A 23666-nucleotide genomic window follows, 5' to 3' on the forward strand; every position below is an offset into this window, starting at 1 on the left:
TATTTATTTTCATATGTAACTAAGCCTTACAAAGGCCTTATACAGTTACTTAAATCAACATTTTAAATACTACTCAAAACAATTCTCTTATTTCTAACATTAATATACTAACAATAATACAACAACAGGATACTACTCTATAAATATAGTTATAGCTTCCATATATATGTATCCCCGGATTCCGACTTGGGTCAATTTGCGCGTCTATACTAACCGATCGGCAAATTTGGCACAACTTAATCTAATTTAGCGCCCTTCAAGTGTGCAAAATTTCATCGAAATCGGTTCAGATTTACATATAGCTCCAATGTATATGTATCGCCCGATTTTCCCAAAATTTGCGATAAAACCCTTATTTATTAACCATTGGTTTTTTTGCTTCGTTGTATTCCAATCCTCTAATATTTGTTTGTTGTTACTGCTTTTTAACTGAGTTTTTGGTGTTTTAGGAGATTCTTCTGTGTCTGTATACTCTGTTCTATAGTGAAGGCTTCGACCCCTCTGTTTCCCTGTTGTTGGTCATTTTTGATACAATACCACCACTGTTGTCCTCCACATAATCCAATTTAAATATATATCAGAATTTTTTGATTTTTATTTGAATTAAAAAAAAATAAAAGTTTTAAAAACATTTTCTATTTCCAATTCTAATAGTATGAATGCCTACAAATATTTTTGTAATGACTCTCCCAGAATAACCTCCAATTCTTGGACAGATTTCCTGGTGTTCTTTTCCACTCGAGGATTTTCATCTTCGAAAAGTTCAGCAATAAAGGGTACAGTTTCTGGTAACAATGGCGTAAAGTCTTCTCCCAATTTACGGGCAATTTCAACACAACAATTGAAAGCGAAAATTCTCACTTCGGGTACACTTGTACGTGTCTTTAGTAGGACTTGATAGTTTAATTGTTTCCACAAAACATCACTCGATACATCGACAGCCAATTGGGCTATACATTGCCCCAGGACTTGCTGTAAATTCTCATCTTCCAAAATCAAACGATTTTCCAATTGATCCACAATGGCAGGCATGAGATATTCAAAACGTTGAGCATTTACAAATTCCTTACTGTCATACAAAAATATATTGTAGAGGGTATTCAAAATAGCCTTAAGCAATTCAGCCGTTAGATATTCAGCCTCGATATCCACATCAGAGTTATTGGTATTACAACATTCATTGAGTAAACGGGCAGCATCCTCTATAAACTCACTGGCAAATAGCACAAATAGAGATTTTAATGATTCTCCTATTTTTTGTGTTAATAGGAAATAGGTCAAGAGTTTTTCCTTTTGTTGTGCATCCTGTAAGGCCCAAGTGTAGAGTTTATGATAGAGAGGCCTAAATGAACTCTCCGACAATTTCAAAATCCAAGCCACCAGCGCCTCTATAATGGAAAATTCTGTTTGGGCTATAACATCTTTATCCAGAGCGGATGTCTTCATCTGCAAACGGAATTCCAAAGCCTGCATAAATAGACCAGTTAGTTCGGTAATTACAATGGCCAAATCCTTATTTTGTGCATGAGTTATGGCTTGGTGTAAGAGTTTCATCAGCACTGATATATCCGCATAATTTTTGTTCACCATTAATTTGCTATAGGCTTTATCGCAGGCCGGCACCAAAATTCGCAATGGAACATCCGTTGCTATTTTCGACCATATGCTATTGATTTTCTGTAGAGCACTACTCGATCTTTGATCTTTTTCATTATTTTGTGCCTTGATTCGTGTTCCAATGGAACTCAGTGCTGTGATAATATCCACAATGTATGGTCCCAAGAAGAGAGGTAGTGTTTCAAAAAGCTTCTGCATGCCTGAAAACAAAACAAAAAATTGAAAGTTAACAGTATTTAATTAGAAATAATAAAGAACTGACTTTTTCACTTAAAAACAAAGGAGATCTGCCGTATGGAAACAATGATGAATTGATTGATTGATGCTGATATCATTGCCTATCACGCTAACAAAAAATGGTCGATTTTTTACTCTCCATTCGTATGTACTTCAATTTTTATAGACATACAATTTTGACAAAATTTTCTACTGAAATACAATTTTGACAAACAATTTGTATAAATTTACGATAGAAAATTTTCGATAGAAATAAAATTTTGGCAAAACTTTCTATAGAAATAAAATTTTGACAAAATTTTTTATAGAAATAAAATTTTGACAAAATTTTCTATAGAAATAAAATTTTGACAAAATTTTCTATAGAAATAAAATTTTGACAAAATTTTCTATAGAAATACAATTTTGACAAAATTTTCTATAGAAATAAAATTTTGACAAAATTTTCTATAGAAATAAAATATTGACAAAATTTTCTATAGAAATAAAATTTTGACAAAATTTTCTATAGAAATAAAATTTTGACAAAATTTTCTATAGAAATACAATTTTGATTAAATTATATAGAGAAATAAAATGTTACAAAAATTTTCTAAATAAAATTTTGCAAAAATTTTCTGTAGAAATAAACCTTTGACAAAATTTTGTATAGAAATAACATTTTAACAAAAAAATTTCTATAGAAAAAAATGTTGACAAAAATTTCTATAGAAATGAAATTTTGGCAAAATTTTCTAGAGAAATCAAATTTTGACAATATTTTGGTTGATTTTGCAAAATATTCTCTCCAACTAAGATGTACTTCAAGATTGAAAAAATTTCTGTGGAAACAAATTTTGGCAAAAAAAAAATCTTTTCCAGCTAGAATTTATACAAAATTTTATGCAGAAATAAAATTTTTACAAAATTTTATATAGAAATAAAAGTTTGACAAAATTTTCTATAGGAAAAAAAAAATTGACAAAATTTTCTAGAGAAATCAAATTTTGACAAAATCTATTAAAATAAAATTTTGACAACATTTTCGATAGAAATAAAATTTTGACAAAATTTTCGATACAAATAAAATTTTGCAAAAATTTTCTATAGAAATAAACTTGTGTAACAATCTATCTATACATATAAAATCCAAAGTATGTTTATTTGTTTGTTTGTATGTTCCGGGTAAGCTCGGAAACGGCTGAACCGATTTACTTGAAACTTTCAGAGATCGTAGGGGGCGCTCATGTGGTGAAAATAGGGTACCTCAGTTTTTGATACCTGGTCGCGAAAATTGGGCCAAAGTTGACCGATTTGTTTGAAATTTTCACTGAAGGTTGGGGTTGGCATCTAGACCAAGATCTGCTTCTTTATTTTTCTATATTTTGTCGCGGGGGGAGACTCCCCTTTGTCCGACTTTTTTAAAGTACAGTGAACAAACTAAAATTCCCTGATTTACTTGAGATTTACAGAGAACATGCGGTGAGGTTATTAAATTAATGTGGGATGCCTGTTGTGTTCATATTTGGACGGGGAGGGAAGACATCCCCCTTGCCCGACTTTTTGAAAATTGGAACAAAATTATCCGATTTGCTTGAATTTTGCAGGGACGGTTAAAGGGGTCGTCTAGACAAAAAAGACTACTTTATTTTTCGATATTTGGTCGTGGAGGGGGACCTCCCTACTGTCCGACCTTTTTTTTTAAAGTACAGTGAAAACAAAACAAACTAAAATTCTCCGACTGAAATTTTACGGAAAAAACTGCATGAGGTTATGAAATGTATCTCAGGTTCCTGATGTTTTTAATATTTGGTCGGGGAAAATACATGGGCATAGGAAGACATCCGCTTCTTCTTAAGTACATACAGAGAAACAATTAAACTTTTCCAATTTATTTGAAAATTACAGAGGACGTGGGGAGAGGTTATGAAATTAATATTGGATACCTGATTTTGAGATATTTGGACTGGAAGAGAGGCCTTCCTTGTCCTGCTTTTTGAAAACTGGACTTATAATGTGCTTGACATTTTCTGAGACATCTACACAAGGGTAGGGGAACCTCCTCTAAAACTGAAAAACTAAAATTCTTAATTTTTCTTGAAATTTACAAAGGCCGTGGGGGAAGGTTATGAAATATGGTGTACCTTTTGTTTGGGTATTTGGATGGTGAGGGAACCTTCTCCTTTCCCCACACTTGAAGAAAAGCTTCTAGATTTTCTTGGAATTTTCGGGGAAGTGACGTCCCTTAAAAAAAAATATAGCAAAATTCTCCGATCTACTTGAAATTTACAGGGAACGTGGGAGGAGGTGATTAAATTGCTACAGGGTACATGATTTTTCGATATCTAGTTGGGGAAGAGGAATAGTGAAATAAACTTTATCGATTTACTTGGAATTTATAGGGACCGTTGAGTAGTTTGTGACATTAATATAGGGTCTGTGATTTTCCCACATCTGGTCTGGGTGGAGCGAAGTTGGGGATAGGATTCTTTTTGTCCGATTTTTTGAAAATTGAAAGTAGAAGGTTGTCCGTAAATGGGAACTCGTTACATACTTTTATGATTTTCGCACAGGCTTCTGCTAGACTTTTTAAGTTACTAGCGTAACCCGACCCGCATCCCTGAGCCCACCAAAGCATATTTGGTAAGACGGACCGTTTTACATTTGAATATTCGCCGTATTTCTGTATATAAACAAAAAAGCAAGTTGTCCGAATTCAAATCTCTTCAAATTTGTTTTCAGCTCGAAGGATATGGCTGACTAAGTTAATGCAAAATGTTCCTACAAATATACTTCGGAAGGCTTAGCGAAGCGGGTTAGTCTAGTTTTCTATAAAAATTTTGCAAAAAATGTCTATAGAAATAAAATTTTGACAAAATTTTGCAAAAATTTTCTAAATAAAAAAAAATTTCTATAGAAATAAAATTTTGCACAAATTTTCTAAAGAAATAAAATTTTGCAAAAATTTTCGATAGAAATAAAAGTTTGACAAAATATTCTATAGAAATAAAATTTTGCAAAAATTGGCTATAGAAATAAAATCTTGCAAAATTTTTCGATAGAAATAAAATTTTGCCAAAAACTTCTATAAAAATAAAATTTTGAAAACATTTTCTAAGAAATAAAATTTTGACAAGATTTTCTATAGAAATAAAATGTTGACAAAATTTTCTATAGAAATAAAAATTTGGCAAAAATTTCTATAGAAATACAATTTTGCAAAAATTTTCTATAGAAATAAAATTTTGCAAAAATTTTCTATAGAAATTAAATTTTGCAAAAATTTTCTATAGATATAAAATTTTGCAAAAAATTTTCGATAGAAATAAAATTTTGAGAAAATTTTCTATAAAAATAAAATTTTAGCAAAATTTTCTACAAAAATAAAATTCTATAGTAATAAAATTTTAGCACAATTGTCTATAGAAATAAAATTTTGCAAAATTTGGCTATAGAAACAAAATTTTGAACAAATTTTCTACAGAAATAAAATTTTGAAAAAACCTTCTATAGAAATAAAATTTTGACAAAATTTTGCAAAAATTGGGTATAGAAATAAAATGTTGACCTAATTTTCTATAGAAATAAAATTCTGCAAAAATTTTCGATAGAAATAAAAATTTGGCAAAAATTTTCGATAGAAATAAAAATTTGGCAAAAATTTTCGATAGAAATAAAAATTTGGCAAAAATTTTCTATAGAAATAAAATTTTGCAAAAATTTTCTATAGAAATAAAATTTTGCAAAAATATTCTATAGAAATACAATTTTGCAAAAATGTTCTAGAGAAATAAAATTTTGACAAAAGTTTCTATAGAAATAAAATTTTGAAAAAATTTTCTATAGAAATAAAATTTTGAAAAAAATTTCTATAGAAATAAAATTTTGAAAAAATTTTCTATAGAAATAAAATTTTGAAAAAATTTTCTATAGAAATAAAATTTTGAAAAAAATTTCTATAGAAATAAAATTTTGACAAAATTTTCTATAGAAATAAAATTTTGCAAAAATTGGCTATAGAAATAAAATTTTGACAAAATTTTCTATAGAAATAAAATTTTGCAAAAATTTTCGATAGAAATAAAAAATTTGGCAAAAATTTTCTATATAAATAAAATTTCTTCGTTAGTTTAAACAAATTAAGTAATTCCTATAACTTTGAAAAGTTTCTATGAATTTGATCACCTTTAGGATTTCTCATTTAAATGTTGTTGACCTTAGGCTATTTATCCACCCATACTCACCTGTAACAATTGCTACGCATACATTATCCGGTGGCTGTTGTCTCACCAATTCAGCTTGATCCTGTAAAACTTCAATGAGTTGAGGCATAAATTTCGGTAAATGAGCTATAGAATGGGCTTTCAAATTCGAGGAAATTTCAATCATGGTTAAGACAACAGTGGCCAAAACAATTTTCGATATGGGAGAACGTTGACGTGTGATTTTGGTGAGTGTACTTAGAATATCCTTAAATTCCGAAATATGCTTGAGGGCAAATGATTTCGATAGTAGTTTAATGGCAATCAAAGCAGTTTGTTGTAAGAAAACCAATTCATTTGATTGTGAAGTATCAACAGCACTAGCACCACCATTCTGGCTGGTGTCTGAACGTTCCAAAATGCCATTAACAATTTCGGCTAATGGCTTCAAAAGATTATCAAAATGTTGAGGATTAACAGCATCAAAGAAACCATCTTTCAGCTGGAGTTTATTGATCAATAGCTCAATGACTTTTTTACGTATCGATAAAAGTTGATGATGCATTAGACCATTGACCACAACTAGGAACATTTCGGCCGAGAGTAAAGATATGGAATTATCCAAAACATCATGCAAATGATGTAGAATAACTTTCCAGAATTTCTGTTGTGAAGTTTCTTCGGCTTCGGCTATGGCCGCCGTAACCAAAGGGACATAGGATAATATCCGTATTATGAATTTCTGATAGAATGTTTTCATTTCCAAAATTTCCGTATCGGTGAGTAGGGCAATTTTCTTAAGGAATTCATGTGATGAGGTAATGGCCGATAGGAATTGCATTATAACATATTTATAATGTCTCAATTGTTTGGCTGAACGCCCGGCCACATCGAATAGACAGGCATCGGTATTATATGGATCAGAATTTGTTGGGATAGATTTACGTTCTCCCTGCTTTTGCATGGGTAAACTTTCAATGTATTTCATGAGTTGAATACAAGTCTCCAATATAATGGGTGGCCCAAAACTATTGGTGAGTTCCAAAACAATTTCAATTCTCTTGGCCATTTGATCATTACTAATCGCCGTGGAGGAGGCGGAGGAGGGGGATTTGGAATTTTTCTTTTGTAAAAGTTTTTGTTTTTCATCATCGATGACATGGGCCTCAAAGACCACACATAAAAACATCCAAAGATATTGTTCCGAACCCAAGGTGCTGATGAGTTTAGTATACAAAGGCAAACGTCTATGCTCGGGAACATCCAACATAATATCGGAAAACACTTTTAGAACGGGGACAACAGCCGTTTTCTCCTTAACCAAAATGGGCACTATAGAAATTATGATGTCATTGATAATGTGGAAACTAAAGGCATCATCATGGCGCACCACCGACGAACCCATAAATGTGAATATATCCACAATATTGTGTAGGACTTGTTGCGGGAAGAGATTGGCACAGTGGCTTAGTAATAGCAAAGCATTATGATGTGTCTGCGGATTTTGGGATGCCCTTAAACATTGCACAATTTGATCCATACGGAATGTAGTTTTTGGTAGTGTCGTCTGTAAATTACAACCATCTTCTATGGCTTTCTGACAGCAGTGTAATAAAGCCGATAATACCAATTGTTTGGTATATTCCACAGAAGATTGTTCCTCCACTGCTAAACAGCAATTGAGTAAATCGAATAGAGCTGGTATCAATACTGAGGTATTTTCCAATTTCTTTTTATTCTCTAACAATTCCATAAGGACCACACCTTGTTTCCAATCCATGCCGGTAACTTGTACTACAGGCGATTGCATATTGTCTCGTTTATTTACATTACGCCTTGGTGTTACTGCCCTACTTGAGTCGCCACATGATTTATACATATTTTCCAATAGCTCCTTCAAAGGTTTACAATCCACTTGACATTTCTTGAGTAATTTATTGGCAGCCAAGGATATGGTATCATTTTCTGCTTCGGCCAAGGTTTTGATGATCAAAAGGAAAAATTGTTGTTTGAATTTATTAGGCATTTTCTCATAGATCCCTTCATCCATAGTTTCCAGGAAAACACAAGGTATGGGTTTCAAAGTACCCTCTTGTGTTATAAATACCATATTACTTTGGAATATAACTTCGATTAATTTCCAAGCCTTGGGATTATCCATTAAAATATTCTCTATAGTTTGAGGATTAAAGCGTGCCGTTACCAAACGGAATATTGCATCATAGGGATCATTTAAATGTTTCAAAGTATTTTCCATTTCATACAATTGCAGAGCTCTCAAAGCTAATGGGATTAATTTATTGCTTATATCCTCATCATCGTTTATGTGGACAATGGCTTTTAAAAGCTGTTTAACCCATACAGCTTGATCCAATGACTCATTGCTTTGTAAAATCATTACAATTTCTTTTAATATCTTTGAGCCCATTTGTATTGCCTGCTTGGTATTACCACCTTTGAGTAAAGCATACATTACCAATGGAAATTGTTCATGATCCATGGAAATTTCCTCCCAACGTTCTAATAAAGATTTTACAAAATTTTTTTGTATTTCTTCCATAGCTATAGATTCTTGCATCAGCATTTTCAAAGTCTCCAAGCCCTCCAAACGTAAAACTTGTGAAGGACTTAATAAGGCCATTGTGAGCTTTAGTATATGCCTTATTTCCAGTTTTAAATCCTTAGCATTTTTATTATTCTTCAATAATGCTTGCATTAGCTTAAATCCCCTTAGACGCATTATTGTAAAATCCCTCACTGCCTTCCTTTCATCGTAGACATAAAAGTTAGCCAAAAATTCCATTTTCATTATTGCCTCGCCCTGGAAGACTATATCAAATAATTCTTTTAATATTTTAGACCATTCCAATTGTTCTTCTGGCTTTTTATCTTTGCTAAAACATTCCTCCGACACCAAGGCGAATACATCTAGGAAAAATGCCAAATCCATGGCATCTTCCCTCTCCCACATGGTTTTGGAGAGATTTTTCAATTCTGTTTGCCGGGTGAGTGTCAACAAAAAGTCACTAAACAATTCCAAGGGAATATAACGTAGCTGATTAATAACTTTCCATTGTTCCTTTTCCAAATGTTTGATTTTATATTTTTGACTATATTCGGAAATTTTCATAAATATCTCCCGGCTTTCTTTGGCTGTATATCTCTGCTTAAGGCAAGCCGTTATCAACATCAGGAAATGATAGAATTGTATGGCTTGTTTGAAATAATCACTACCCCTTGATTGGACACTCTCAAACAAAGCCAGAACTGTGGGTGTTTCTCGACTCGATGAGACCACATCCAGAAATTGTCTCTTAAAATCGGCTATATTAAATTTATCTCCTGTTTTCACTTGCAATTTTTTCAAAAATTGCATTCTTTCTGCCAATGGACTTTTCACTATATCCTCTATGGCCTTCCACGAAGTAGCCTCACTATCCACAGGAAATATCAATGGCATTATGGCTAGCAATATTAAATTATTATCGTATTCTTCAATAACCCTAGGGCTAGTCAAGTGTTTAACAACTTTTGTGCTTAGTTTCTGCCATTCTCCTGGATTGATTTGAATTTTATAGAGGATGGCTATTAAAGCTTCCACAAACTTTTCAGCTCCCATAATTTCCAATATATCTGCTGTGGGTAATTTCAATATTTCTTCCACTATATCTTTACTATCGTCCAATATACGATCTGCTAGACATTCCTTGAGCAGTTGATAGTTTTGTGGCCTCTTTTGATAATCTTTGAGATTTTTCACCAAACTTTGCAAAGCCATAAAACGTATATGGGCAGCATGATGGTAAAGACTTTCATAGATATCACATGCAGCATTATCAAATGATTGTAGGCGATAGCCTGTAATGAAACAAAAATAAGGAGTTAATATAAAATTTATTTTTTTAAATATATTAAATGTGCATCCCTTGGATATTAAGAATAAATAAATAAGAAAAAGGCATTAAAATGGGTATCGTCGAGTATCGGATAATCCATACAAGAATTATCGAGAATTACTCTTCCTTTCCTTTTAAAAATTCTGTATGTAAAATAAGATATAAAATGTGCAGCTTACATAAAAACCAAAAAAGACGTGAAAAACCAAACCATTCTTCTTCTCCGCTAAAGGTTCTCTATCACGGTTGCCACTCGTGTCAAACATAATCTGCCTAAATTTGAAGAAAATTTTACCATAAATCGACGAAATTTAAACATTTTTATTTTTAAGTTTTTGAACTAATTTTTATGGTTAGTATGAAAAACAAATGAATGAATAATCCCTGCTATTTGGGTGTATAAATATCAATTGAATTGCAAATATGTCGAATTTTAAATGTTTTAACGATTTTAGTCAGCAACAACAAGCAAAATATACTGCTCCTCCAAAACGGAAGAACTTACAATGGACTTTCATAACATAGTATGAAATAACACAAAAATTAAAATGTTTAAAGATTTTATAGAAAACTTTTATTATTTATTTCTATAGAAAATTTTATTTCTATAGCAAATTTGGTCAAATTTTTATTTCTATAGAAAAATTTGGTCAAATTTTTATTTCTATAGAAAAATTTGTAAAAATTTTATTTCTATAGAAAATTTTTAAAAAATTTTATTTCTATAGAAAATTTTGTCAAAATTTTATTTTTATAGAAAAGTTTGACAAAATTTTATTTCTATAGAAAATTTTGTCAAAATTTTATTTCTATAGAAAATTTTGTCAAAATTTTATTTCTATAGAAAATTTTGTCAAAATTTTATTTCTATAGAAAATTTTGTCAAAATTTCATTTCTATAGAAAATTTTGTCAAAATTTTATTTCTATAGAAAATTTTGTCAAAATTTTATTTCTAAAGAATATTCTATTAAAATTTTATTTCGATAGAAAATTTTGTCAAAATTTTATTTCTATCGAAAATTTTGTCAAAATTTTATTTTCATAGAAAATTTGTCAAAATTTTAGAAATTTTCGCAAAATTTAAACACTTTATTTCTATAGATAACATTGTCAAAATTTTATTTCCATAGAAAATTTTGTCAAAAGTTTATTTCTAGAGAAATGTTGTCAAAAAATTATTTCTATAGTAAATTTTGTCAAAATATTATTTCTACAAAATTTTATTATCATAAAAAATGTTGTCAATATTTTATTTACATAGAAAATTCAGTAAAAATTTTATTTTCATAGAAAATTTGTCAAAATTTTAAAATGTAAACACCTTATTTTTATAGAAAATTTTGTTAAAATTTAATTTCTACAGAAAATTTTGTCAAAATTTAATTTCTATAGAAAATTTTGTCAAAATTTTATTTCTATAGAAAATTTTGTCAAAATTTTATTTCTATAGAAAATTTTGTCAAAATTTTATTTCTATAGAAAAATTTTGTTAAAATTTTATTTCTATAGAAAAATTTTATTTCTATAGAAAATTTTGTCAAAATTTTATTTCTATAGAAAATTTTGTCAAAATTTTATTTCTATAGAAAATTTTGTCAAAATTTTATTTCAATAGAAAATTTTGTCAAAATTTTATTTCTATAGAAAATTTTGTCAAAATTTTATTTCTATAGAAAATTTTGTCAAAATTTTATTTCTATAGAAAATTTTGTTAAAATTTTATTTCTATAGAAAATTTTGCCAAAATTTTATTTCTATAGAAAATTTTGTCAAAATTTTATTTCTATAGAAAATTTTGTTAAAATTTTATTTCTATAGAAAATTTTCTCAAAATTTTATTTCTATAGAAAAATTTTAAAATTTAAACACTTTATTTCTATAGATAACTTTGTCAAAATTTTATTTCCATAGAAAATTTTATCAAAATTTTATTTCTATACAAAATTTTGTCCAAATTTTATTTTAATAGAAAATTTTGTCCAAATTTTATTTCCATAGAAAATGTTGTCAAAATTTTATTTCTATAGAAAATTTTTTTAAAATTATATTTCTATGGAAAATTTTGTTAAAATAATTTTCATAGAAAATTTGTCGCAATTTTAAAAATTTTCTCAAAATGTACACTTTATTTCTATAGATAAGTTTGTCGAAATATTATTTCCATAGAAAATTGTGTCAAAATTTTATTTCGACAGAAAATTTTGTCAAAAGTTTATTTCTATAGAAAATTTCGTCAAAATTTTATTTTCATAGAAAATTTGTCAAAATTTTAAAAATTTTCGCAAAATTTAAACACTTTATTTCTATAGATAATTTTGTCAAAAAAATATTTGTATAGTAAATTTTGTCAAAATTTTATTATTATAGAAAATTTTGTCAACATTTTATTTCTATAGAAAATTTTAATTTCTATTCAAAAATTTTGTCAAAATGTTATTTCTATAAAAAATTTTGTCAAAATTTTATTTCTACAAAATTTTATTATCATAGAAAATTTTGTCAACATTTTATTTTTATAGAAAATGTTTATTTCTATAAAAAATTTTGTCAAAATTTTATTTCAATCGAAAATTTTGTCAAAAAAATATTTTTATAGTAAATTTTGTCAAAATGTTATTTCTACAAAATTTTATTATCATAGAAAATTTTGTCAACATTTTATTTCTATAGAAAATGTTTATTTATATAAAAAATTTTGTCACAATTTTATTTCTATCGAAAATTTTGTAAAAAAATATTTCTATAGTAAATTTTGTCAAAATTTTATTTCTATAGAAAATTTTGTCAATATTTTATAATAAAATTTGCAACAAATATGTTTAATTTTATGCCTTTTTCTTCACTTTAGCGATAGAAAATTTTGTCAAAAATGTATTTCAATAGAAAATTTTGTGAAAATTTTATTTCTACAGAAATTTTGTTAAAATTTTTTTTCTATAGAAATTTTGTCAAAATTTTATTTCCTTCGAAAATTTTGTCAAAATAATATTTCTATTGTATTTTTTTCGAAATTTTATTTCTATAGAATGTTTTATAAAATCTTCCGAAACATAAAGACTTCTACCAATCTATCAAACTGTAAAAAAATCTACAATTTTTGGTAGAATTCTACCAACTGAGGCAACCGTGTACTCTATCTTTCAGCGTGAGGTATAGGACCAATATTTGTTATAGGAAAATTCTCGGAAAACAGAATAGTGCCTTGGTCTTTGAAATTTATAATGACCAGGTCAACTTTTGCAACGTCTTGAAAACCATGGATACAAAAGTAACGAAATTTTAAAATTCGACTAATGAACCTTCATGATTATTTCCTGCACCACACTGTGGAACAGGGTATAAGTTAGAACATATGTTTGCAACACCCTAAAGGTGACGGTGTCTTTGGCATTAATGCTCATGTGACCGAAATTAATGGTAACAATCCTATAGTTAGCATACTCGCAAAAAATGGTAAAATCTACAGATTTGTTTATATTTCAAAATTACAATCAAATTTTATATGACAATAAATTGGTGCACACATTTTGTTAACATATATGTACGAAACGGAAAATACTTGTAAATTAAGTCTAAAATTTTAAATGAATTCCCCAATTCGTTACAAACAATCACAACGAATATAGCGGTGGCTGTGAGAACAAATGAGGATATAAAGTTTTCAGAGCCATCTATGGGCGAATAGAAACGTTTCCAATAGGTGGGTATTAAGTTCGAGTTTAGCCGCTAAAATCGTCATTTTTTCACAATTACTTTTCTTTAATAATCCATTTTAAGGTATACAAACTTTATAAAAATTTGCTTTGCGCTATTCCCCATTAAGTTATAATAAAATTTGCAACAAATATGTATAATTTTATGCCTTTTTCTTACTGATTTAGTTTTCACTTTAGCGATTTTAGCGGCTAAACTCGAACTTAATACTCACTTAAAGATATAAACTCATCTCGATTAGCCACACGAAACAAGGTGGCAGATGTAAGGTATGGTATAATGGAAACTTCATGAAATATAGATTTCCTCCATGTATTGAGAAACCAAGAAGATATTGACATTCTTGTCTATACCATGATATACAAGATAATGGACTTTTTGTCTAAAAAAATCACAGTCGAATTTTTATAATCTTCAAATCTATTTTAGATATTTTTAAAATAGAGAAAAATCGACAAAATAACTTTTGATGTTGACCAATATCGCAAAGTCGTTATAAGATTGAAAGGTAAATACAATGCAAATATTTTTGATAAATTTATGAGTATCTGTGACGATATTTCTTTTAAAAGAAATACATAAAGACCTAAGGAGAATATTAAAAAAGTAAATAAGCCAACTTTACCAATTTTTAAAACAAACGATAGGTCAGTCAAAAAGTCGATTTTTTAAAAATTTCAAAAAGTAAAAAACTTGGGAAATACACATTGAAAAATATTTTTAAACATTTTCAGTTAAAAAGTTAATTTTTCGGTGTTTTTTTTTTTTAGTTTGCTGGACCAAACTGGATAAATCCTTTTTTTCTTGTATGTATAGGTATATGTTCTTTTCACCTATAGGTGGCGCTGAGAATACTCAGAACATGGGTGATAATTGATATAAAATATAATGGTTTCGGTAAATACATTTTATATACGATTCGTGTTAATTTGTACATTTTCATAGAACTGGAAAATTTCCAATACAGAATTTCTTTAGAAGTACTTTTAGAAATTTTGTATTTTCCCGTTTTTGGAATCATTTGCAGTCAGCCACAAAGATCTAAGGTTATGAAAAGTCGATTTGTATAATTTCCTTCTGTTATAAAGTTTGAGCTTACGCTACTAAATTTTTTTAAAACCCTTTAGCAGAATAATTGTGGAATAATTGTTAACTTACCCAATGCCATTTTGATGGCTTTGCTTCGATTTGCTGAATTTTCCATATTTTTATTGGACAATGACTCTTTTATGGTTATATCGAATGCCGTAGGATATTGTCGTTCCAATTTATGTAAGTAGTCTGAATACCAAGATTGGAAATTTACATTGGGCATTGCTTCATCCTCATCAGAATCCAATTCAATAACATCACCATGTTTCAAAGTATTTTTGTGAGATTTTTGAGTAGCCGCAGGAGCATAACAATCCAGAACGGTGCTAGAAAACAAGGAAAATTAAAAAATCCAGTTAGTCCAAAATAATCTAAACAAAACATCTACATACCTGATAACATTTTGTGCAGTACTCTGAGGAAATACCACCTCATCAAGCAGATTTTCCAAAAACTTTTGGTATACCGCCATTTGTGCATGCTGATCATAGATAGCTTTAGCCGATTCATATATCAGGGTTAAACAAAGTGCTTGTATATCTACATTCTCTTTGGCCAATGTAGACAAAATTGAAATTAACCATTTTTGTTGGATCAAATGTAGGAGAGTGTTTTCATTGAATTTAGGCTCTGATGTCTTCTGGCTATCAAAGACCCATATTAGCAATAGAACAGCTGTACGCTGTAAACGATCAAATTTAACATTGGCCACTTTGGTTATAATGGCATTACACAATTTTGTAGTAATCTGGGTACGGGCCACCAAACGTGCTGCAATAATATAGGCAGCAGATACAAAATCAATGGTATCCGAGGATAAACCTTTAATAAGCGATGGTAATAGTGTACTTATGTGCCATTCTTGTACATCCGTAGCGGCTTCTAAAGCTCCCACCACCACTGAACCATAGAAATTCATTTGAGTTTGCAACAAGTGGGCCTGAGGACCAAGCTCTTTAATGGCTTCTGTGGTTATTTTACAAATGAAGTTCAAGAAGCCTTTATCTGTGGCTGCCTTATTCAGTATGGCAGATTTAGCCAATGGCTTTCCTGGTTTTTGCAAAGGTTTAAGCCAAAACCATTCCTTATCAGACTCTTTTAAGCGAAAAGTTTGTATTACCTTTACAAAGGCATTTGTTTCATGATATGGCAGCACCAATGCCATTAATTCATTTCGATTATATTCATTTACTTGAAAACGTCGTACCAACCATTCCAAACACAGATGGGCTGGTCTCAACAGAAAGTATGGACTCAAATGCTGCAGGAATTTCTTAATATTCTGATTCAACAAATCATTGACTTCTTTCATCTCTACGGCTCTTTCCATTTGCAAGGTATTCTCATCAAAAAGTGTCTTTTCGAATTGTTGAAACGAGGGATTGATAACGATAAGTTCCTGTAAGCCATGTATACCCAAATCGTAGATTGTCCTGCGATCTTTGCTGGCTGCTTCCTTGGGATCGAAGAGTATTGAGGCTTTGCGTTTCGAGTCAGCTATGACTCCCGACTGTGGAGCCTTAAGGCGTTGCAATTGTTCAAACAATGACGTAGACATGGTCTTGGCGTTTGTGTTTTTAACACTGGTGGGCAAAAATCAATTAAATTTTTTATATAAATTCTTAACTTTTATTCAATAGAAATTGTAAACACGCAGCAAAACCGAACACATTGCTTGAAATGTCAAAATAAAAACGTGGTTGTGCTGGTAAGTTAGCGAGTACTTGCATATCGGGTACTCACGAATTGTAGTCAGTGTCATAGAATATGCCGACAAGAGATAGATGTACTCTCTTTTACTGGAAGAAGAAACACTCATAGGGCCAGTTTCTCAATGTCTTGTTATTATTTATCGTGTCGATAAAACAGCTGATCCCATACAAAAATTTTACTAACCGGAGGTCTATCCACCGGTTAAAATTAATCGGGGGATGAGAAACTGGCCAATAGACATTATAATACCCTGCCAGCATTTCAAAGTTCCATTTCATCCTCATCTCTACCACAGACTCGTAAATGTCACCACAACCAACGCGAACTGTGATGGGGGAAGCATATCAAAAAGTACAAAATGTACGTGAAAGTATTTTGCCATCACTACTGTTAGAAGAGCCATTTTATTTTTTGTGAAACGCCAAGCGCAACCAGCTTGTTATATTTTATTTAAATAAAAATGAAAATAAAGTTCTTAAAACATAGATATTACGCTTAAAATTGTGAAAGGTATATGGTGAACAATTTTAGACTTTCCTAATAGAATAAAGTGATCGTTTTTAAAATATTTTTCCAGGCACGCTGTCTCCATCGAAAATAAACAAACTGGCTGATAGACGCTGCAATATGTAACTTGCTACTTACAACTCAATATCATTCTTTTATTAATGCAAAAAATTATGTTAAATGTGATGAGATAAACCGAAAAATGTTATATTTATAAGAAATTATAAATGTTTAATCAAATCAATAAACATCTACACAATCGTGTTTTACTTGACCACAATGATTCTTCTACAATTACCTTAAAATGCACTTTTTCTGATAGTTTGCAGGGGTTCTTATTGGCGTCCTTCGAAATTGATCTAAATAGGCACCTAATAATTGCACTGATGAGAAACTTTTTCGTAGTAACTTGGCGTGGTACAACTTCTCAATAGTGACGGCGCTTTTCCGACGAGTTTTTGATGTCTTATATGATTGTTTTCGACGTAGTGGGGATTCTCAGAAGCGCCCCCAAATTCAAAAAATGTTGGCAGGGTATAGATGAGCCATGTGTGACAAAGTATGATTGCAGTTCCGAGATTACGAATAAAGAGGATTTATAAATAAAATAATATACTAAAAGTTCATATTTGAACAAAAAATTGTGACCAAAACCGCGAAAATACGAAATTAAATTTTGAGCAGCATTGCTCTTTACGAACAACACAAAAGCGAATACACGAAAATTAATGTTTGGGACTGACTCTTTACGAAAAAATCAAAACGAAATGTCAGAAAATTAATTTTTGGAACTGACACATTTTTTTTAAGAGAATAGTGGATCATCTATGTATTATAATGTCTATGGAAACACTATGAGATGAAAAAATGAGAGAAAAATACAGAAAAAATGTATGGAGTTCAGGATAAATGGAGTGATAAATGATGTTGACGAAAAAGTACTAAAAATGAATTAAAAATTCACTTTTCGAAACCAAATGGTGCTAAAATTACATAATATCAAATTTAAAGACTATTGTAAAAGTATTTGTATGTTTTAAAGCCGATTCGGACAATTTTCTAAAAAAAATCTTATTTTGCAAAATTTTATTTCTATAGAAAATTTTGTCAAAATTTTATTTCTGCAAAAATTTTGTCAAATTGTTATTTCTATAGAAAATTGTTTGAAAATTTTATTTTTTTGTCACACTTTTATTTCTATAGGCCGGTATGCACCTCTAGCGAAATTTTCGGTAGCAAAAATTTATTTAAGTCTACAACAAAAAAACAGGACTGTGTACACAAATTTTAAACCATCTAATCGCTTTTAAAAATTGTTAATATATGCTCCAAATATTCCTCAAATAAATTGTTTATTATTTCCAGGCCTTTTAAAACTTTTACGCACACAATTGAAATAAATTAAATGTTTGCTGCCAAAATATGCTTTTGACAACCCTGTTATTTTCATTTAACGCTACCGAAAATTTCGTTAGCATAAATAGCAATGCATTTCTTATGGGAATGAAATTTTTCGCTAGAGGTGCATACCGGCCTTATAGGATATTTTATCAAAATTTTAGTTCTATTGATTTTTTTTTTAATTTTGTCAAATTTTTATTTCTATAGGAAAGTTTGTCAAAATTTTATTTCTATAGATTTTTTTTGAAAATTTTGTCGACCATTTATTTCTATATTTTTTTTTTTTGTAAATTTTATTCTATAGAAAATGTTGTCAAAATATTATGTCCCTAAAAAATGTTGTCTAGTTTTTATTCTATAGGAAATTTTGTCAAAATTTTATTTTTATAGGAAAAATTTTTTTCTTTATTAAGGTGGGTATTAAGTTCGAGTTTAGCCGCTAAAATCGTTAGTTTTTCCCGATTACTTTTCTTTTATAATCCATTTTAAGGAATAAAAACTTTGTGAAAATTTGCTTTGGGCTATTCCCCTTCAAGTTATAATGAAATCTGCAACAAATATACATAATTTTATGCCTTTTTTACAGATTTAGTTTTCACTTTAGTGAAAATATGACGATTTTGTAGAAAATTTTGTCATTAATTTATTTCTATACAAAAATTTGTAAAAATTTTATTTCTATAGAAAATTTTGTAAAAATTTTACTTCTATAGAAAATTTTGTCAAAATATTATTTCTATAGAAAATTTTTTGTAAATTTTATTCTACAGAAATTTTTGTCAAATTTTTATTTCCATAAAAAATTTTGTAAAATTTGTATTCTATAGGAAATTTTTTTTATAGGAAAACTTTTATTCCTATTTCGTCTCCTTCTGTGCGTTTCAAATATATACACTATTCCTCAGTGTGGCGGAAAAAATCACATTCCACGTTTCACATTTGCGGACGAATGGGGTCAGAGAATGAAACCGACCCATTTTTATCGGCGGTGGCTGATAAAAAAAATTCTACCTCCGGGGCGGGGGCTTGACGGCTAAGCCGACATAAATTTGTCTATTCGGCGGCGGATAATTATTTATTATAAAACCAATTTTAAGCTATGCAAATGATAATGAGATTAGTTGAACAAGCAATACTACGTGCGCACTAGACACGAAATTTCGCTATTTAGAACCAAAATCTCTTTACAAATCTCAAGTGTTCGGACTGACAAAATAACGAGATTTCGTAGATTTCGAGATTTGAGGACTTAACAGCTGTTTTTAAATATATCAATACAAACACAAACCCCTATGTGCACACGCATACACACATTTATCTACATGGAAAATTGGGATAGGGTTGCAAAAAGCGCATTTTTAGTACTAAAACCACAGTTGTACAAGGCAGTGTGGAGATTTTGAAATTTTGTTGACATCCTCAACGAGCCAGCTGATAATTGCCTATTGGAAATCTACTGAGATCTAGGAGGATTTCGTGTCCGATGCGAACGTAGTATTACAATCAAATTAGTCTCTCATTCAAATTTTCTGGGCGAAATTGTTGCTAAATTGTTACAGTTGCTTTATATTGATTGAGATTCAATTTAAAAGAAAGAAATACAACTTTTATTAATATTTTTTTTTGTTGTTGATATAAATCAATATTTTTGATCAACTGGCTAAATTCGAGTCAATATTAGTCGACATATTCGGCGGCGGCTTCGGCTGGCAATAATTAGTCGGTGGATGCTAAAATCGGCGGCGCGACTTGGCCGCTTAATTCTCTGCCCTGGGAGTTAATTTTAACTGTGTATTGTTCTATTCTGTTTTTCATATATTTTTTTCGAATGCCCTTGTTTCATTAATTGTTAAATATGACTTTTAAGCACCCTGTTGGTGGTGGTTTGATGCCGTACTTCTTGTGTGTGTTTATCCGCATAGTAGCTTTCATATAGGTCTTACACCAATATTTCTGCTAACTAACATATCAATTGACAGCTTATCGAAGACGAAAACCATTACAACGGTATGTAGAAACACATTTGAATTCAATACTTTTGCAAATTTTATACATAAATTTCGTTTCTAACTGATTAAAAACATTAAACGACGTTTTTGTGAAACTAAAGGATATAATTTGTATATGGTCTCCCATCTTTTCACTACCTCTGCTTATTCAAAAGCTGGTCTCCCATCTTTTCACTACCCCTGCTTAGTCAAAAGTTTTTATATCAATACAAACAATTGAAAATGCAAACGGTTTGTATTTTTTTTGTACACTAACAATTTAAAAACATAAAGTTTTTGAATTTTGTATTCTTTTTAACAAAGTTCAGATGGAAATGTATTATACCTCATTTCATTGTGCTCTTCTTTAAAAAAAATTGTTAAAAATGTAAATGTGTAATTAAAAAAAAAGTATTTATTACAAACAGAAAATTATATCAATAATTGTTGTATTTTCTAATTTTGAACCTGCGATCCATAGTTATTCAATATGAGGTTTCTAGAATAATTTCGCAAAAATCCTAAGATATGAACAGACAATGAAGCCGACCCATTTTTGTCGGCGGTGGCTAGCCTCCGGCGGCGGCGGCTTGACGGATAAGCCGATATAAATATGTCTGTTCGGCTGCGGACATTTATCCATTATAAAATCAATTTGAAGTTATTCGAATGGTAATGACTGAAATCGGCGATTTCATTCTCTGGATATGAATGATATGTAAATTTGATTGTTAGATTGGTTTTACAACTTAACTCATAACCATTCCGATAACCTCAATTTGATAATAGATAAATGTCCGCCGCCGAATATACAAAGTTATATCGGCATAGCCGCCGATAAAAATGGGTCGGGTTCATTATCTAATCCCTTGTCGTTGGGCTAAACATAGAATCGGCCTGCATTTACCTAATCTAGGTAATGAAAATTTTCATTCTACTAATGAAAATTTGCATTGTCCGAATGAAAATAAATTCATTATGCCAATGAAAAACTTTCATAGGCTCCATTCTTATTCTTAGTTAGAATATTTATTATTACTGATATACCTTTACAATGACCGACCTATGACCATATTCATATTTCCAATTAATAAACTTTCCAGGACATCTCCATCAAATATCAAATGGCAAATCATCTAACAATAAAATGTCCATAAATAATTCATTCAAAAGACCAATGACAATGATGAGAGTCCACTGGCCAAGAGCAAACAGATTTCAGCATAAGAAATTATCACAAATCATTGAGACTAAGGATAAAAGGGACATCAAATTGGAGCAGCTATGTATCTGCTCCCCATTTTCATATTTATAATTGAATAACTACTGTCATCATATATAAGAAGTTTATCATTTCCAAAATGACTAAAGAACATTGGAATGGGCGGGCGGGAAACAATACAGAAGAAATCATGAGTCCTGTTGGTGACTTGATGAACAGACCAAAAAAATTTGTTTCTCTTCCCCCACAGCAAAATAAACGAAGACCTCCAAACTAATTCTTCAACCCAGGTTCTCTTTCAGTAAACGATGGAAAATGGACCACATGTTTTCAATGGGAGAAGAAGTAGTAGCAAGTGGACATTTTTGTCATCCTTAGATTTATGCCCTTTCATTCAACTAAGAAGGGTGGTTGAATTTTGATTTAAAAAACAAGAAGAGTGGTAATGATTGTGGCAGGGAGGGAATAAATGACCTATCCTCCGAATTGGAAATAATAAAATATTTAATATAAAATCTATGCTGACATGATTTGCAGAAAAGACTCACATACAATATGAGACCAAATTTTTATTTTTTTTTTATTTTGGGAGATTTATACCACCGCATTGGGGAAAGCAACCTTAACACACCACCTATAAGTTTTGATGAAAAATTATTGATACAGTGGTAAAGATTCATTTTTTAGCCTTTATCCAGTTTTTATACCCTGTGCCACACTGTGGAACAGGGTATTATAAGTTAGTGCATATGTTTGCAACACCCAGAAGGAGATGAGATGGACACATGGAGTCTTTGGCAAAAATGCTCAGGGTGGGCTCCTGAGTCGATATAGCCATGTCCGTCTGTCCGTGAACACATTTTTGTAATCAAAGTCTAGGTCGCAGTTTTAGTCCAATCGACTTCAAATTTAGCACAAGTGTGTGTTTTGGCTCAGAATAGATACCTATTGATTTTGGAAGAAATTGGTTCAGATTTAGATATAGCTCCCATATGTATATTACGCCCGATATGGACTTATATGGCCCCAGAAGCCAGAGTTTTACCCTAATTTGCTTAAAATTTTGCACAAGAAGAACAATTAGTACTATAGTCAAGTGTGCCAAATTTTATTGAAATCGGTTCAGATTTAGATATAGCTCCCATATATAGCTTTCGCCCGATTTACACTCATATGACCACAGAGGCCAATTTTTTGCTCCGATTTAATTAAAATTTTGCACAGGGAGTAGAATTGGCATTGTAGGTATGCGTGCCAAATTTGGTTGAAATCGGTTCAGATTTAGATATAGCTCACATATAGAGCTTTCGCCCGATTTACACTAATATGACCACAGGGGCCAATTTTTTACGCCGATTTAATTGAAATTTTGCACAGGGAGTAGAATTAGCATTGTAGCTATGCGTGCCAAATTTTAAATCGGTTCAGATTTAGATATAGCCCCCATATATATGTTTTTTCCGATTTCGACAAAAATGGTCAAAATACCAACATTTTCCTTGTAAAATCGCCACTGCTTAGTCGAAAAGTTGTAAAAATGACTCCAATTTTCCTAAACTTCTAATACATATATATCGACCGATAAATCATAAATAAACTTTTGCGAAGTTTCCTTAAAATTGCTTCAGATTTAAATGTTTCCCATATTTAGATCTACAACGTGGTGCAGGGTATAATATAGTCGGGCCCGCCCGACTTTAGACTTTCCTTACTTGTATTTTACTAACATTGTGTTTCACCCTAGTGCATTAGCCGACTTAAATTTTAAGTCTAGAGATTTTGTAGAAGTCTATCAAATTCTGTCCAGATCGAGTGATATTTAAATGTATGTATTTGGGACAAACCTTTATACAGTAATCCCTCGATTTACGTCGTGATTGGTTCCGGAATTTGACGACGTTAATCGAAACGACGTAATCCGAATTAAAAATTGTTCATACTTACTCCTAAGTCCATTTATGTATACATAATATATACATAATACATAATAAAAAACTTCAAAAATAAAGGTAATTCAGTAATTTCGGTAAGAATTTCAGAAAAAAAATATTTCGATGTCATCATCATTGATACTTATTTTACTTATGGAAGGCGTT

At 30.3% G+C, this 23666-nt stretch overlaps 1 protein-coding gene across 1 annotated transcript; it reads right to left on the reverse strand.

The window, feature by feature from the left end:
- Positions 1-571: 571 nt before the first annotated feature.
- On the reverse strand, positions 572-16423 carry l(2)k09022 (HEAT repeat containing 1 homolog l(2)k09022). Its single transcript, XM_075293714.1, has 4 exons — positions 15132-16423; positions 14806-15065; positions 6078-9893; positions 572-1817 (listed from the first exon to the last, which is right to left on the reverse strand). Exons 1-4 carry the CDS (start codon positions 16295-16297, stop codon positions 664-666), a joined length of 6396 nt encoding a protein of 2131 aa, XP_075149829.1. The 5' UTR covers positions 16298-16423; the 3' UTR covers positions 572-663.
- Between the last annotated feature and the right edge of the window lie 7243 nt (positions 16424-23666).

The sequence above is a fragment of the Haematobia irritans genome, chromosome 2 (genome assembly GCF_050003625.1).
Source record: "Haematobia irritans isolate KBUSLIRL chromosome 2, ASM5000362v1, whole genome shotgun sequence".
Taxonomy (NCBI): domain Eukaryota; kingdom Metazoa; phylum Arthropoda; class Insecta; order Diptera; family Muscidae; genus Haematobia; species Haematobia irritans.